Source organism: Gymnoscopelus braueri (genome assembly GCF_963280865.1).
Source record: "Gymnoscopelus braueri genome assembly, chromosome: 4".
NCBI lineage: Eukaryota > Metazoa > Chordata > Actinopteri > Myctophiformes > Myctophidae > Gymnoscopelus > Gymnoscopelus braueri.
The window spans coordinates 39556910-39575856 of NC_137605.1; the positions used below are offsets into that span (position 1 = coordinate 39556910).

Genomic DNA, 18947 nt, shown 5'->3' on the forward strand with positions numbered 1-18947 from the left:
TATAGCCTACATGATTTGAATATGCACACATTATCAGACCAAAATCTACCCTTCGACTTCTTATTTATGGCTAAAATGACTGGCTCTTCACGGGTTTTGTACAATTTGTAGCAATTAGGCTTTAAATATAAAGAAATAATTATGTATTTGGCCCCCTATTTATAAATATACATAATAAATGAAATAAATACGTATTTTTTTTAAATGGTGGTCAGAGTTCTCAGGTGCCCACTCTTACGGTTACCTTAGTGACTATTGGTCTTTACTGCTGGATATAAGTTGTAAAGGAAATCATAATATAGCTTCATCCTTGTTGTAAGGCAGACACAGCTACGCTATTGTGAGTTCTCCCAGGGATCAGATGGCTTATCCCGTTACTGGTTATGAAACTGACGAGACAGCACTTATGACGGTTATGACTGATAACTGTCTGATGATACTTAATCACCCTGTAAAGGTCACAATGTTCCTGGCTGAGCTCAGGTCCTTTAAGACACTTATGTCCTAGTGCCCTAATGACAGATAATGCTACAGTAATAGCACTCATTGACCTAAGTTTAACATCCTTCCACCCATGTCAACTCGAGAGACTTCATAGATTAATTTGGGCTTTTCTTTTTTTAACTGTGGGTCGGAAACTAATAGCCAATGGAAGAATTTATATTATTAATCCCTTTTCAGACTACAAGTAGAATATTAGACTACCTGACTCTCCAAGGTCCAGTGCTCTCAAACTATTACATGGAATGACAATTTTAGCCTATTTTCCAAGCCAGAGCCTTTGAATAATATTTGTTCTTGCAGACTGAAAATGTAGGTATACTGACTGAATGCTCAAAACATTTGTTAATAAAAATAACCTGTGCAGGTTAATAACTAAGTTATGAATCCATACTGATGCTTGCAGTTAAATGAGCCCAAATCGGTGCTATTTTGCTATTGAGAAAGGGTTAAAGGTTCAGTTGTCTTTCAACTGGGTAGGGTACTAGGTGCCAATGGCTGTGCTTCTCTAGGTCTGTCACTCCCATTAGCTTGACAGCGCATCAAAACTGTGACAGCACAAGAATGGGTGCACCACTTTTTCTGTCATGTCAAGTCCAATTTAAACTTAAAAATTAATCACTAAATCGAGTAGTTTTCAAGTGAAAATGTCACATTTTCTTCTTTGGGAACATGAAAAAAAGAAGTTGAAGTGAGCTGTAGTCCCGACCAATCACATCAAGTCAATGACAGATCAAAGTAGCACTTTCATAAAAGACTAATGGAGACGCTCACAAATGGCATAGAGCAGGGATTTTTAAAATGTGAAACATGAAGTAGTCCGCGTAGTCCGCGGCGGTTGTAACATTTGTTATTATCTAGATTAACCAGCATACAAATACTGTAGCAGGGCTGCCAACATTTCAAAAAACCTTGGAGTGAGATTTCGTAGTGATTCAAAGCCACCAATTTGAACACATCTGGTAAGGGCAGGGCACCGTGAGGGGATGGTAGAGAAGGTGAAACTAGCGATTGCAAGGGCCTGAGGTAGCTACAGAGGAAGACTCGTCCCTGCAGTGACAGGGACCAGAGAGGAGGCCTACGACATGAACCTGTTCTTCAATCGGGGCCAGACAGCATCAACTCTCCGGTGCTGAGGGTGTGTGCTGAGCAACTTGCTGTCCCGTTCAGGGACCTCTTCAACCTGTCCCTTAGGCTGTGGAATAACTTTCAAAATGTGTTGAAAAGAAAATATGTTTTTTTTGGTTGATGAAGATTTTTTTTCTCAGTTTAATTCAGTAGTAACAAGATGATGAATATTTAATTAGAAGACTACATTTTCATAAAGAGACTGGGAGGCAAAAAAAAAAACGCTTCAAATCTGTCAATTCATAAGATTGGTGTGTGTGTGTGTGTGTGTGTGTGTGTGTGTGTGTGTGTGTGTGTGTGTGTGTGTGTGTGTGTGTGTGTGTGTGTGTGTGTGTGTGTGTGTGTGGGCAGACACAGACGTTAAACCTTCCCTGGCTCTGTGTAGTAGGAGTGGCTCCTTCCTTTTGCCCCAAGAACTTCATTTAACTTGACTTGCCACACCACAGATGAAGTAGCTCATGATCCAGTAAGGAAGCATTGTTTGCTATTATTATTAGTACAATATGAACGGTGGCTTCTCAAAATACCGGTAAGATGGGAAGTTGAACAACAAGATGCATGTAAAAGAACCACACTCCAAAAGCTATCGCTGACCTCAGTCCCAAATTAGAAGGACAAAGCAGGTAAGGACGTTCAGGCACAGGCTGCACCGCCATCAATTAAGAGCCACAATACCAGCAGGAGTATTTGCAATTTGGATTCACTTGCCATGTTATAAATTAAATGGATAACTCCCAATGTGCACAATGCTCTGAGATTCTGGCACACGGAACATTAAAGCCGTTGAAAATGAGGAGCCACTTCCAAACCCAACATGCCGATCTATCACATTGATAGAAACTCCAGTGGAGTGTATAGTTTATAGTGGAGACAGTTAAACGTGGCCAGGCTACCATATCCAAAACCCACCAAAGCCCAGTTGGCCTCATACAAAGTGGCATACTAAATATTTTAATCAAAAATGCCACACACAATAGCTGAAACCTTGATCCGTTCTGCTGCAATTGCCATCTCATGTGATAAAATAGCACGTGCCCTTGAGATAATTCCTCTGTCAAATGATATGGACCTTACCTTCATGCCAACACAAAGCGGCCAGTGCAATTGTTATTGCTATATCTTCTGACCAGCACAGTTGACATTTTTACAACTGTGTGTGCCATAGATCGTCTACATAGGTCAAATGTCTCGACGCATTGGTGACATGGCCAGTGACATCAAATATCAGAAAGGAAGACATTTGATAAAAGAATCACACTTTATCATGGGATTTGAAAACTGTGTGTGTTTGGCTTGGAGAAATGTAATTGTCTACTGTTTGCCAACTGCCAATCTTCTGTACAACATTTCCAATAAAAACTCTGTATAAGAATGCAAATTTCACTGTATTTTCACAGAATGACAGTTAATGACCTTAAAGAGTGTCATTCAATACTGTGCATTTGGCAAAGGGATATAAAGATTTGGAAAGATAGTATGGTCTGAGGAACTCCCATGGACAAAACCCCCCCTACATGCATCTTGTAACATGTAAACACTGCAATTTGGGGCTGGCATGATGTGTTTTTTTTTTATGGTACAATTTCAGAGGCTCCATGTTTGAATGCTGCACAGGATATGGGAATAGCACTGCTAATCATGTAAATCTCTCTCTGTGTGCAAATTGATGTTTTTCAGCCTGTGCTGCAAAGCTGTGAATATCGAGGAAGCTCTATTAACATGATGAACTGTATTCAGCTTACTGTTACGTAGCCTGACTACGGTAGTAGATCTCTAGAGCAACCTCCAGATGAGATTCTATTCAGAGTACAGATTTACTACCAAGAAACAACTATGGAGCCAATATGGGTCAACTTCTATTTGTGAAAATGTTACACTGTGGTGTGTTTTACACTGAAAGTACATCCATACATGTAGAAACCCTATGGCTATTTCACAATTCCCATAATGCATCAACAGCACAAACAGCTGGTTGAAATTCTGCTTGGTACGTAAGTCACTACAAATATTTTTTCTAATCCATACATAAATACTGTAGGCTTAGGCTTTAAATTGTACAGTAAGCTTAATGTGAGTCTAAATGGAACAAGTACCAGCCGTTTTGCAGCCAGCCACATATTAGAATTCTGTAGACTGTGCATTCTAGATCGAACATTCTGTCATCTCTCACACTAGCGGATCATTTCTTCTCCTTTGGCTCTTGCCATTTGCCTCCTTTCATCCTGTTACATAATGTCATTACAGTCTGTCATTTCCCCTCGTTGCCAAGCCTGAAGAAAAAAACATAAATTTTAACAGCAAGTCTATCATATGGACCCAGACTGTTATTTTTCTCCTTTCAGTAATTTCAGCATCCCATCAATATTTCATGTCACCATAACTCTGCACAGTACAAAGATGTTATTTGAAGTTTCTCTGTGTAGTTTCACGCTCATTTGTTTCAAGTTCTTTCTTTGGGTTCATGACTGTTCAATATCTACTACATTCAAGTTCTAAGGCCTTTTTCAAAATTTAAATTAAGATCATGGCACCCATCTATACACATTGTGATCTCTTCACAAATTAGATTCTCCCCCAAGAATTGCATGAGCTGTATACTTTATGTAAACATACAGTAATAGTACATAGCATAGAGTGGCATGCGCAACCAAGTTCAAACCGAGGCAAAATATGCCTCCAAACATTAAAAGCTGCATCTAGACATTTTCATAATGTTTTGATAGGTTTACTTGATGAAAAGGCTAGTGTGTCAAGCCATTCCTTTAAATTCAGTGGCTTCTGAATAGCGGTATGAGTACTGGGCTACATTCACCTGCCGTTTAATGAAACAGAATCACAAGATGTGAGTTCATTAGAATTTATATTTTATATATAAATTAAGGATTTATACATTGCAGATAAAGAAAAAATACAAAACAAATTTTTGGGGGATCTTACATGACATTTACATGTGAAAATTTACACAACATATTCAATAACTTACAAATGCTTTATTTGCATAAAAATATATCTCTTTACAAAAGTATTGTAATATGTACATATACATATACACTTGCTTCTGAATGGGATGACCATTGAGTGGTACACTTAAAAGCATTCTAATCTACTCCAAAGTCTGATGTGATAATGACATATACGTTTTCTTGTACCAGATGCATTTTGTCCCCTCCTCAATAAGAAATGTGAAACCGCAAAATATATTACATATTGGTAACACAAGACATTTTGCCAAAGAGAATGCCATCAAGTATCAAAACTGTATAAATGTACAAAATGTAACAGCAATGACAGGAATAAACATAGTGGTACAAAGAGCGATAGCAGCAATTGCTATACTGGATCACTTTTGGCAGACATGCACAGGTATGAAAGTATGAGCTGCTTTTTAAACACATCTCTTCTTTGATAAATCATGAAGGCTGACATCACTCAGTTAACTTATCATAAATTACACTAATGTACAGTATAACTAATGAAATAAACGCTGTGTCTTCCTTTAAGACTTATGCCCATACTGTATTCAAGGCACTGCAATGATATATTTAATGTGATGACATTGTGGAATACATGTTTGGACCCAGATGATAGTAAGATACTGATGGCGGCTCATTTTTAAGTGTGCAAAATCTGTATATATATATACTGTACTGTACATGTGTGTTGGTAGAAGCTGAAGGTTCAGTAAGACAATGATCATTTGTATCCGTTGAAATCCATGATAGTCCAAAGCCCTGAATTTACCAAGAGTCTAGGATCTGTAATCTAAGAGTTAGTGACTAAAGCAGTTTGCCAAAAATAATTTCACTCACGTCTGTGGACATTGTTTGAATTTAACAAGGGGGTGGGAGTTTAGCATTAGTTAATTAGTTCATATTTATTTATAATAAAGAAGGTTCATGTTCAAATGTTGTATTAAAAGAACAAAATTTAAATTATGACATGCCCTTTCTTCCCCCCTTAAACTGCCCCGTCTTTGACCATATTTTCTCTCTACCTTACGGACATCAAAGCGTTAAGAAACTCTGGGGAAACTTGGCCTATGTTCTTGTAGACTGGAGCAAGTCTGGATAATCTCATTTACTATGAAAGGTGTCATTCATCCTAGGGCAGAGTTCCTACTTTGAGATGCTTGATGTATACAGGGTCGGGGCTAGGATTAATTCACTCCCATCGTGTCCACTTTATCAAGTGGGTGTACTTTGCCTTTTCAAAGCTGGGGGGAAAGAAATGTTTTCTCTTAAAAAGCACATCATTAAATGGAATTTAAAGTGATTTGACCACAGCTCTGCAGAGAGCATCATATTGTGGCCAAAGCTTTTGCTATTTTTACTACAATCACTAAATGTCTACTTGAACTCTCAAGTCAAACCAGATAACATCAGCTCCCCATAGTAAAGGAAAGAAAGCGCACTGCATATCTTTGATAATAAACCCACTCCAATGCTGGCTAGAACTCGTATAAAGAAACTATTCTCAGAGAACTTGTACTTTAATGATAAAAGCCCTAAAATGACCATAGTGCTAAAAAAAACAAAAAAAAACTACTGCACTTCAGTAATCAAATCACTGGCTATATATTTCATCAGTGGGAGGCTACATCCAATTAAGAGGTATAATTGACCGAAGAACTCTTGAGCAGAGTGCTGACTCATGCAGTCTTTTATTTTTTTCCCTCATTCCCATCTCACACACCCCAGTGCTAAAATAAACTCCACGCATCACTCTGATCAACTCACAGTTGAGGGGCTCAGCAACTCATTGAGACGACACCCTGAACCTGAACGCTTAACTCTCAAGATTCTAACAATGTGAGACTAATTAAAAAAATAGTAAATGGGCAACCAGGCTGTACCACAGGAAAGAAAAGGAACATTTGGTTTGGCATTGTGAAGTAACCCCTCCCACCCATTTAATAATAAAGAGTATAAAATACTCAATTTATCTATATGCCAGAGGCTCTTTTTAACCGTAAAGCCAACACTCACAGAGTGTAAAGAAAGAACACTTCTCTTCACCAAACCGTGGGAAGATCTCAAAAGGTGTGGAACGCCGCCTTCCTCTCTTTCTCCTTCTTCTTACCCTTTCTGTATATGATTGACTGCAACTGTAGCATCTGTTGCCGAAAGTGTGCTTTACATTTCTGAGTGATTCTCTCTCTTTCCTTGTGTGTGTGCGTCATCAGAAACAGGGAAAATATAAATATATGTTTGTTTATATGTTCATGGTGTAGAAGCAAAGAAAAGCTTGCTATTTCCGTCTTCTTAATTTATCGTCCTCGCCTTCTCTTTCCCTGCCTGTAATCTGTACTGTAATCTGTATCACTCTGCTTGTCTGTGTTACCCATCATCAATACATCAAACCATGGTGCAGACGGTGTTGAGATTGGGGTCGAAGCGGACTACTTTCCCCTCAGCAGCTTTAGTGTTTGTGTTGTACATGGGGTTTTCAAAGGTGGCTTGTCCATTGTTGTTCTCATGGACGGAACAGCCTGTGTACTGCGCTTTATCCGTTTTCCTGGAAAAGAAAGAATGTGTAATATCAGTAGAAAGACAAGCCCTAAGACAATGTGTTGATGTGTATAGCTGCAGCACTATACAGTAGGTAAATGAGGTATTATAATCAATATTGAAATGACGTCTGAATAGTCTTATGCCAATGTCATACAGGATACAGTAGGTCCTACAGTACATGTATATGTTGTGATAAACCATTCACATTGCAAGCTAGGTACATCATTCATAAACACACACATGAAAAAATTATGAACTAATTTAAAATGTTCAAAGTATGGTGCAATACCCTGTTGCTGAGACAGTAATCAGACGGCTGATACTGCATCATGCATTGACGCATCAAGAGATCCAGTGCCGATATCTAGAAGCTCATTATTTTATTTCATCTTTTTATTTTTATGCTGTATTTATCTTGGTTTGGTTCTTGACTCTTACCCGCACTCTGTGTTTTATTCTCACTACTGTTGCTGCAGTGACACCTGAAATTCCCTCTGGGGATAAATAAAGGTATATTCTTATCTTATCTCAAACGGATAAGGAAACTGTTCTTGATGAGCTCGGCAGGTTGCACTGTTCCACAATTTGCATGACCATATCCATGCCACCTTAGTGCAAATTTTAATTGTCTGTAAATATATGCAGAAATAATTGCATGTGAACTTCTTAAGCATGCATAAGTAGCAAACGTATATCCTTACCGAAGAATCCAAACTCGTGAAAATATATTGCTTTTCCATCAGCAATTTTGTCTCTAACATTTAACAGCTTAGGATGAAGCATGTACAAATGATCACTACAGTACATACCGCTGTTTGTAGAGATAGAAACCCAGGCCAGCGAAGATGAGGGCGAAGAAAGGCACAAGGATTGCGATGGCCACGGAACTGCTGTTGCTGGAACCGTTGGGCTCAGGGTCAGGTAGCGTGACATTCTCTCTCACACTCATACCTGGAAGCAGTGAAGATGGTAAACCATTTGAGCCCTATGAATAAACCCATGAATAGCAAAAATAGCCAATGCAATGCATTGTATCACAACGTGTCGTGAGCTTATACTGTAGATTGGCTATTTTTGCTATTGTGGTAAATTTAGAATGTTTTTTGAAAATCTTCCCCTATAATGATATGGCCAAAATAGCGATGCCGATGTTAATGTGGTTAACCACTCAGACTCGATATATTCAGATCAAGATTGACCCATGGCACAGGAAGTAGCAAACAAGACAGAGAACCAATACATAAGTGTTAGAGGACTGCCGTACTTACTGGTGTTGACGTTGTTGATGGGAATAATGATCATAATGGGGATGAGGAGAAATAAGCGGCTGATATTAAGGGTGAAGAGGAGCGACGGCAGATGGCTGGATGATGACAACAACCATGACAGCCGTAGAAAGGATGATAAATGATGATGATAATGATCATCACGGTCGCCGTAATGATCGTGATGAACGTTGATGACAATGAAAGAGTCAATAAAAATAACAATGCAGGCGGAAGCAGGAGGAAATGAAGGGGATAACGAGGATGGGGATAATCTCCTGTATGCTGTATGATAGCCACAATATGTATTTGATGACAGGTTGCCAGGGCAGCTGCATGGCTCAGCTTGATTGTTTTAAAATCAATCTGGGTTTCTTAGATTGAACAAATTCAGTGTTGCCCGACCGACAGTAGGATCAGTATTAAAAACATCATTGTACTTTTGTCAAAGCTGGTAAATGGTGCAGGTGCAACATTACCAGAAAGAAGCCTGAGACCCTTTTTAATCACACTAATGACAAACAGTGTTATGAAAAAAATCTAAATAAATATGGACATACAGCAGAATGGACCACAGATATTTTCAGAATATTAACTGTGAGGAGGGTAACACAACTCAATGCTTTACACATAAACAATCACAATTTTAACCATATGCGCAGAACGCAGATGCAGTAAAGTGAAATGCGTTAAATGTGAAATGACAGGAAGAAATAATTTGCAATATGATATTTTCTCTATGACTCATTAAACAGCCATTACATTTGCTATAAACAGGTTACAAATTCTATTTTGCAGTGACTCCTACCATATGTAAATGAGTTGATGATAAAGGAGGCAAAGATTTTGTATTTGTTTTTAGAAGGCACTTACCAAGTCTCTGCAGTCCAAACTGTCCATAGTCTTTACCCTGTATAAAACCTTGGAACACATAGCTGCCGCCCTCTGGCTCAGCTGAAACCTGTTAGAAAAAAAAAACAGATCAGCCTTGTGAAAGAGTAAAATGTCATGTTGCTTCTAAGTGAGGAAACTTAATTTTTCTTTTTTCTTTGTCACATCTCTTACCATATCAAAAAGTACACGCATACATATTTTAAAAGACTGTCAACATACCCCCCTCATGCCACATTCAGAAATTACACCTTTCTTCTTTTAACCTATTCTAGCTGCTGTGAAATATTCTACCAATAGCTCGGCACGACTGCAGTCATCTGTCACACAGCTTTACTCAATAGACTTTGAAGTTTAGTTCAGACGCAATCTAGGAACCCATTCGGTAAAAAATTATAATATATATATATATATTTTTTTTTTTGAGAGATGACTTCAGATGCATATTTTCAACCAATAAAAAATGCTCTTACAGTTCTCCCAGCTCCCTTAGGTACTACTGTAGATATATCTTTGCGTAGGAAACTGAAATTAAATGATTCACTTGTAGCTGTGGTACAGGCTCTGCAAATATATAAAACCATTATAGAAAATAACCACAGTAAATGGAGCAAATAACTACAGTACACATCCCTCAAAATGACTTACTTTTCTCTTTTCTGACACATAGGCTACTGTAGGCAGGATAGGTCATTGTAACAAAAATATCTACAATTGTCCAGCCACCTTTTCTGAGTGAATATAACAAACAATAACAAAAACACTGTTTTTGTAAAACAGTCACAGGACTTGGTTATTTTCTAAAAGAGCTCTGGCCAGGCTCTCCAAATTCCTGGGTATACTCACAAATCCGTCCATTGCCCAGGTGTCATCTGTAATCCTGTTGAAGGAGCTGTGGGCCAGTGCTCTCACCTGGTGCAGCAGCAGCATTAGCCTAGCTTCCTGGCTCTTATACACTCCTACAGAGAGGAGGAGGACGAGCAAGGACAGGAGAGGAGGAAGAAAGAGAACATTACAGAGCAGAAATACTAAGACATGAGAAGAGAGGATGAGTGCTTCAGTGAGCAGTCAACCAGCCCAGGCAGTCAGTGCAGAGTAATATATCCGTCTTTAGAGGAAATAATTAACCCATTAAGGCCTGAAGCCGATTCTACAAATGTCTTCTAAATCGGTTTTCTGAAAAACCTATGTTGCTATATCAGTGTCAAGGATCCCCAAAATTGATATGTATATGGCCACGACCCCCATCTCAAAATGTTTTCTTCCAGGGACCACCAGAAGCAAAGATTCCGCAAATGTATTTTTCAAAAATAGCAAATCTGTGCTTGTAGATCTGCACTGTGAGATTGTATATCTGCTATTTTTGAATCACCAACACTAAAATCTAAAATGACACAGATGCTTTCCCGGTCTTAATGGGTTAATTTTCACTCTCAATGCATGAGATAATTCACTGATTGACTGATTGACGTGAGGCACCCGCAAAATAAATGAAAGTGACAAGCAGAGGTATAGTTGGAGGAAGAGGAGAAACAGATGATTTATAGATGACTCACCCGAGAGCAGAAACTCCATGCTACTGTCGGTTAACGTTACATTGACTTTTCCCGTGGTGACATTAAAGCTGGTAATTGTCAATGTCATGGGCTGCTTCTGGCCCTTGAAGTCATAAGAGCCCTTCCAGATGAAATCAGTGGAAAAGACGTCATCAGGAACTGTGTGAAAGTAAGGACAGTCAAAAAAGAGGATGAAAATATGTTTAAGTTAGTTGTGTTCTCTCAATAATCTCAATGATTATTTAGACAAAAGCTGCCAGCTGCCAAAAAGTGTAAGTAATGGATATGCTGACCAGAAAGTAATGCTCAAATGTTGTCTTATACACTCCATTTGTCATACTGTAAATAAAGCAAGGGACGATTGTCCACAGCAGATGCCATGGATTTTTGAAATGGCCAACAGAGTACCAACTTTTGTCCTACTTACCATTTATTTTTGGGCTTGGTGTGACTGGTATTGGCTTGACTGCTTTCTCATGTGATTTGGAACCGGCTGTGGGAAGACATAAATATGTATGTCACAAATACGCACCGATACACAAACACCCTAAGGATGCAGTAAAAAAATAAATGCTGCTCAACTCTTAAAATGCTGCCGACACATTGCTTTTCCCCAATTTGGTATTTCATAACCCACTGGGGTTAGTTCTAACCACGCACATTTTCAAATCGACACAGAGGGAAAACTCGCCAAGTAGTCAGACATATCAGGCATGAGATTCAATGACGTACAAATTACCAAAAATGTATTGAACATGCTCATGTTTTTGTGAACAGTGAACTGAATGTATCCGTTTGCAAATGAACATACACGTTCATTTCACTGCTTGCACATGTATGAGTGAGAGACAAATAGTCTTTTTCTCTTGATTCTTGACATGAGTGAGAGTGAACGCCACCACTAACTGTTGCAAGTTGTTGCAAAAGTTAAATAAAGACAGACTGTGACTGTTTTTGAATACCAAGAACACAAAGAACAGACTTGTGTTTTGGAAAGAATGTACTCATCATGAGACAAGAGATTGCATATTAAGTTCTTAAGTTCTGAGACGTACTGTACTTGTACTTGAGTTTACGTTATCATGCACTGCGGCTTACTGCTCTTCTGACGAAAACTTCAGAGTAATTGTTCTCAAAATCACTGAATTCATTCATGCAGCACACTGATAATGACAGGGAAAAACACACACTGCAGGGACTCTTAAACCTAAATACCTAAATAAAGGTTCTGTTGCATCTACAGTAGGCTATATAACTCTTTTTCTAACTTTCTGCATAATATGACACATTGTTTAACCACATGAACCCTAGCGTCCCTATTCTGGACATGTTGCAAACATTCAGCAAAAATAGTAGATCTACAAGCTCGCAATGTATTGCGGTGTGATGCATTGTGAGATTGCAGATCGGATATTGGCATGGACATTGGTGTACTGTAGAGCAGAGGTATTCAACAGGGGGTCCGCGACCCCTAGGGGGTCCGCGGAGGTACTGCAGGGGGTCCGCGAAATTGCTGTTTGATTAAACAATATTTTTGTTTAAAAAAAAAAAAAAAAGCTATTTTTTTCTCCAAAATGTCAAATTGTCTTTAAACATAACATGAATCCATAGCAAACAGATAAATGGAGGCACAATGCACTATAACATGGTATGTTATATACATATTTTGTAGAGATTTTTTATTTTGCACACTACTGGGGCAGGTGCGTATAGGAGCAGGCAATATAAAACACAATTGTATACATAAATATACAATATATGTGGTAGCCCCCCCTACCCTACGAGGTAGGGGGTCCCTGCTCCATCTCCCCATCAGTTTGGGGGTCCCTGGCCTGAAAAGGTTGAAGACCCCTGCTGTAGAGGGAAAAAAGTCAATGAAGTAGGCTACAGTATACTGTATAGCGTTTCAGTGGTAAAACATATAGGTTACTCCAACTGGTTTTCCTTGGCTTTTAAAAGCAATCTCTCTGTGATTCTATAGTAGTAACCTATACAGTAATTAATTTACTGGCAGTGGGTAGTGGCAATGAATGTGAGCTGTGATGGAACAGGATGAGGTTAAATTGAAAAAGAATAGCTCGGAGCAGCTCATTAAAAAAAAGCCAGTAGAAATGAATGTGTACAAGTCAATTTTAAATTGCGTGAACTTAACTTTGAGCTAGCTCTTGTAAAGCGTGGACTTATTGCACAACACTGGGTACAGCTAATATCACTTTGTATAAATATTTGATGATACCGTATTAGTATTTCATATCTGTATGGTGGCGTAAGTAGCTAGCACAGGCAGACAGGGAGTGATATGGAATAGATTATGTTCAGTCACCCTCATTTTTAGCTTTTTTGTAGCTCTGTAATGATATTCAATTTGTTGCCTTATGCACTGTGTTTAATTCTAATGTACGAGGGTCCTTCCAACCTCACAGAAATCCCTTCATATGTCATACTTCTTCAGGCATGCGTGCACTCACAGGCACGGGCGCGCGCGCACAGGCACACACGCAGGCACGCAGACCCTCTTTATATCTCCCCTCCTCGTCCCTACCGTCTTCCTCCATCTGCTCTCAGAGACCTCTCGGCCAACCACCTACCTCTGCAGACAGGCACTTTGCCCGTCCAGCTGCTGTCGGAGCGGCAGACACGGTGCTCTGAACCCCCAGAGAGGAAATAGCCGGGCTGACAAGAATACACCAGGGTGTAGCCGTAGGAGGGCAGGTCCAGACCCACCACATCAGCGTTGGCAGGGCTCCGCGGCTGCTTGCAGGAGTGGGCTAGACACAATCACACAAATGCGCACAGGCAGGCATGCACACAAGTGCGCCCCACAAGCACACACACACACACACACACACACACACACACACACACACACACACACACACACACACACACACACACACACACACACACGCACACACACACACACACACACACACACGCGCGCACACACATAGAGAGAGACAAATGAGCACATACAGACAGACAGGCACAGAATTAGGCAATCACAAGCAGATATGTCAATGGGGGAGAGAGGAAGAGAGAAAACGAGAGAGAGAGGGGGGGGGGGGGGGGGTGAGAAGGCTGGAGGAAACAGCACACTTGTTAACTGTGATCTTGTCCCAGGTGCTATTTGAGATGCATGCTTATGACATTATTATGCCTGGGTTACTTAATGATATTAATCTTATTAATACAGCACTTGGTGAACTGAAATGCATGGAATGGGCGGTGGTGCTCAGGTTTTTACAGCTAAAACAACAATGTCTAGATCAGTCAATGTCTAAGGGTCAGTCTTGCCTTATACTGTGTGGCGTTTAATTAGAAAGGGGCAATTAATCCTAGAGTATACAAGCCTGCAATGGCAGAATTGGTTTTCTTTCTGTGTTTATATCTTGGTACCATTACAAGTACTTACATTACAGCCCAACTACTACAGTACCATGACTTACTAGCGCTACACCTGACAAAAATTAATCTAGTTTTCTGACAAGATTGGTTAATCTAACATTATTTTGGGAAACATGGAGTAGCTAGATGCCCTGCTGATTCTGATGGCTCTGTGTTTTTCCACATTGAAAGCTCAGAGAGGGCTACAGTAGCTTACATTAGCTTACATCATCTTCTGCATCTTTAGGAACTACACAGCTTTATTGACAATACTAAATGCTTTAATTTTCTACCGAGCCGGGTGAGTGTGTGTTCAGTCAAAATGTTCCACATCAACAAACACTCTGCATGACACAAAATAAAAACGCAAATCTATTGGCTTTGAGAGGACCTTGAATGGTCCTTGTTGAACACCAAAACATTCACGCATTGAAGAATAGATGACAATATATAAGAAAATAGCCTGAATAATGTTGCCACTTGTGGGAGAGCAAACAAGTTGCCAGCTGTCAAATGGGAGACAGCTGTCATGACCCCACATTGGCCCTTCATGCCTTTTTTAATGACATTAGCAGCGATAGGATGTGGATGCAAACAGCAAGGATGAAAGACACTTTCTGGGCTTCATCAAAGAGGAGGAGACTGTGTGACTGAGGGAGGTGTGTGTGTGTGTGGGGGGGGATTGTCATTGGTGGAATGCGTGAGCGCTTTTGCCTCCCGCAAAGACACCTCCCGTCAATGTCAATATGTGACTGTGTGTTTGAGTGCACGTGAGCATGCCCTTGTACGTATGTGTATGCATGTGCTTAGACATTACTGCAGATGAGACTAAGACACTGCACACCAGATAGAAGGCTTATTGCCTGGGTGTCCTCCCTCTAAGGAGCATTAAGCACTTGCAATGTCAGGGGTTCAACTACAGCTGGGACCTTATTCACATGACACATGAGTGTCCTTCCAATCTTTTCTGTTCTATCTGACATATACTATAAAGAGAAGCAGAAAACATTATAAAACTGCCTTCAACTCCTGACACGCACATTTCATACCGAAGTTATGTAGCAACTCAGTAACACTTCTCAGTGAAAACCACAGCGCTCTGGAAATTAAAGAAAAGACAGTAGGGTGTTTTTTTCCTTAAAATATAGATTTGACAATTGTTTTTGTCTCCTATGTATTGCTATGCATTCTACAATGTTATTTTTTTTAAATATATATTTTTGGGGCTTTTCTGCCTTTATTTATATATTGGTACACAGTGGAGAATGACATTTTTATTAAAAGGTGTATACAGTACTACACAGGTGTACTATATGCACACTCGCTACGTAGCAAGAGGGATCTAAGACTCCTTTTTTTTTTTTTTACAAGTTTCCTGTCAACCCAGCACCTGATGTGCACATGACTACAGTTTAAGTATAACCAATGAGACCCAGCACAAAGAACCAAGGTGGAGCCAATCTATGGCGAGCTACGAGCTACTCTACCCTCAGTGCTTGTTGTTGAAGTTCTCTCGAATATGTAGGAGAGACCTTATAGTTTGTTAATCCTGCAGGGTAAATTCAGTTTCAGCCTCACTTAGCTGATGGCTGATCAGATGGTCATAATGAGCACTCGGGGGGAGTATGGGTTATATGTCTTGGTCAGGGACGACACTTTGAAATGTATACTGGGTGAGCCAGGAGGCGAACTGGTGACCTTCCGATTACCAGATGGCCTCTACCCACTCAGTTGCTTGCTTGTTTGCAGTTGCTTGCTTATTGTACATTTTCTTGACTCAGACATAACCATAAACAGACCCAAAACGCCCATATAGAGGCATGTCTCTATAACTCAGACATAACCATACATGGAGCTCTGGTTGTCCGGAACCGCAGATCTGACCGATATGTCCATATATGGGCATATATGGATATCCAGTTGTCCAGAACCGTAAGTTGAGAAAGCAGATGGTCCACACTTGACATTCAGGCAACAACATTCTCGCCCACTTCAAATTGAGGAAGGCCAGAGGGCTGAAACATTTGTACATATCATCTGCATCAAAAGTAAGTACAAACAAAAAAATAGGCTGCACGTTGTTTTGCACGGAGCACCTCCTATCTGAGATGTTGATTCAGTAAACATACCGAAAGATTGACAAACAGAGAAAATGAAACGGTGTTTGCCGACTTTGGTAGCTGCATGGAACATTTGAAATGAGATGAATAAATGATTCATGAGGATATTTCATGTTATCTGTTTACATTGCATGGTGTGATGCACCATTGGATACTGTATACATGCAGTACTGTTTGGCAACAAAAATAGCACAACACCCTCTCCAAGTAACCCATTTAAAATGACATTCTGTCAGCATATGTCCAGGCAGGCTGTACAGTCATAACATGAATACAGATGAAGCTTAAGTCCCCAAAGAACACGTCGCAGCTACGACATGTCACATCTCCCATTCACTTATAGAGTGCCATGTTTATTTAAATTTGAAGTAACACTCCAGTTTACTCATGAGATTACAAGAGGACTCAACAGAGTCGTGTACTTTTTTCCCTTACACAACAACGAACGGTGTTCACTCTGAGATCAGGCGCAATGCGATGCCTCTGACAGAGTGCATCAGGTAGATAGAGATCGACAGAGACAGATGGTGATGGAGGCACAGCGAGTGATGGATCCCTGCGCTAGTCCTCAAGCTTAGCCAGACACGGACAGCTATACCAAGGCATGGTCAAGTGGACAAAGCTCCAGATGACCTGCAGCACCACATGACCATAGGAACAACTTCACAGCTCCAATTCCCCAGAGTAAATTCTTAGTTCTTCCTTTATACTGTAGCTGCGTGGTTTTCCGCAGGGCAGCAACACAAATCATGTGTCTTGTACCTGACTAGCAGATCTATAATTAGGATGATATTTTAGCTCACTGGCCCATGTAAACTAAATATTGATTTAATGTTTACTGCTTAGTGTTTCCTGGCCTGTCGGTTGTCTTTAGACTTTCCATAAAGGCACAGGCCTAGTTGACAGTCACTGCTGAATACCCAACTGCAAAATATGAATACTTACTCATTTTGTATTGCTGACAACTGTTTAGAAAGACTGCAAGTATTGCATTGTTTCCAAAGTTAAGTGGCTAATTGTTCATATTCTGCAGTCACTTAGTCAGTCAGCAGGCTTATTTCTATATCCCAAACAAACTAAACTGACAGAAACGCAAAGTACTGTAAATGTTTCATTTGAATACGCCAGAAACCAAAAAGACAACTTGAACTTTTCATACCTTCCTCTCCTTTGGCGTGTTTATCGAAAAGAAAAACTAAACTAAACTAAAAAACTATTTTCAAATCTGGTTAGTGGCCACTGCTTCTAAAGTAGCCATGACTTTTTTTGTTGCTGTTGTATTGTCTCTTGGCTAACATGCTTATTACCTGATTTGAGTCTAGCTGTATTTAACATCAACAACGTGTTGCATTGCCACATGTTGTGAGCTTGTAGATAATCTATTTTCATCACCTAATATTCACCTACTATGTCATGCCAAGAATGGGGAATAAGGGTTCATGTGGTTCATTTTGACTTGTACCCATCATATCCACAATATCTTCAATCCTCCAAACTTTAAAAAAATATATTTATTATCAGTGCCAGATGGCTGGGTTTTGTGGTTTTGAATCAATCTAAGTGGCTTCACAGTCGGAGACAACAAGACCATTCAATCATACAAAAAGGTATTTGAGAGGATTTATGACCCCAGTTTGACCCAGGCCCAACACACTGAAAAACACTCAAAGTGACAATTATTCATAAAGCATACTATAGTTGCACATGGGCCACACACACACACACACACACACACACACACACACACACACACACACACACACACACACACACACACACACACACACACACACACACACACACACACACACACACACACACACACACTGCAGTGCAGCAAAAACATTGAGCAGCCTGTGAAGGCTACAGTGTTTATGCTGCCTCAGCTCAAATCTCCCTAGGACATTCCTCTGGGTGTCTGGACTGTTATGAAATGAAGATAACAAAATACATAAAATCTTTTACATTCCCTTACCATGATACAGACCAAAGATCAAGTGTTTACATGGCGAGGAACACTAAATGACGAGGAAAACTAAACAAAAAACCTGACAGGTACTGCATTGAAATGGCAGGTACAGTAGATGACAATGTAAAACTGTATATTCATTCGAAGGACCACACTTCCACGATTCAAAGCCAAGAACCACTTAACAATTTCTTCAGAATGTTGAAGTTCAAGAATGTATAATCTGTTCCATATGAAATCATAGATGAAAGAAAATTTCAGGGGAATACACTATAATTTAGAAACTCAAGTGCAGTAAGAGGTCGGGGAAGGACAGACCAAAGCAATCTGAACTGTGGCCTTGGATCGGTGTAGGTCAACAGTTCAGGCAGTTGAGACAGAATGAGTGTAATCATTGTCAACACCTGAGTCTCGGAATGACTGAAAATGGCAGGTTGATTGAGACTATATGGGTGCAATCTGGGACAGAGACGATGGAGGAGACGGATGGAAGCCACTAAGAAATGGCAGAGGAATGATGAACGATAGAGGGAAAACAAGGACACTGTCGTGGCAGCCAAACCACGTAGTGGACAGCCATGTCACATGCAGTGGTGGAAGAAGTACTCAGATATTTTACTTAA

The 18947-nt window shown here is 40.0% G+C and overlaps 1 protein-coding gene across 1 annotated transcript in view; it reads right to left on the reverse strand.

Moving 5' to 3' along the window:
* Positions 1 to 6179: 6179 nt before the first annotated feature.
* The window catches only part of LOC308083154 (CUB and sushi domain-containing protein 3-like), a gene marked incomplete at its 5' end in the record, with an annotated part of 383054 nt that continues 370286 nt past the window's right edge, over positions 6180 to 18947 (reverse strand). The window contains 7 exons of the mRNA XM_080425319.1: positions 6180 to 7143; positions 7949 to 8090; positions 9278 to 9365; positions 10142 to 10254; positions 10852 to 11010; positions 11279 to 11344; positions 13440 to 13619. Of these exons, the coding sequence (XP_080281445.1) occupies positions 6984 to 7143; positions 7949 to 8090; positions 9278 to 9365; positions 10142 to 10254; positions 10852 to 11010; positions 11279 to 11344; positions 13440 to 13619 (908 nt within the window). The 3' untranslated portion in view covers positions 6180 to 6983. The remainder of the gene's footprint in view (positions 7144 to 7948; positions 8091 to 9277; positions 9366 to 10141; positions 10255 to 10851; positions 11011 to 11278; positions 11345 to 13439; positions 13620 to 18947) is intronic.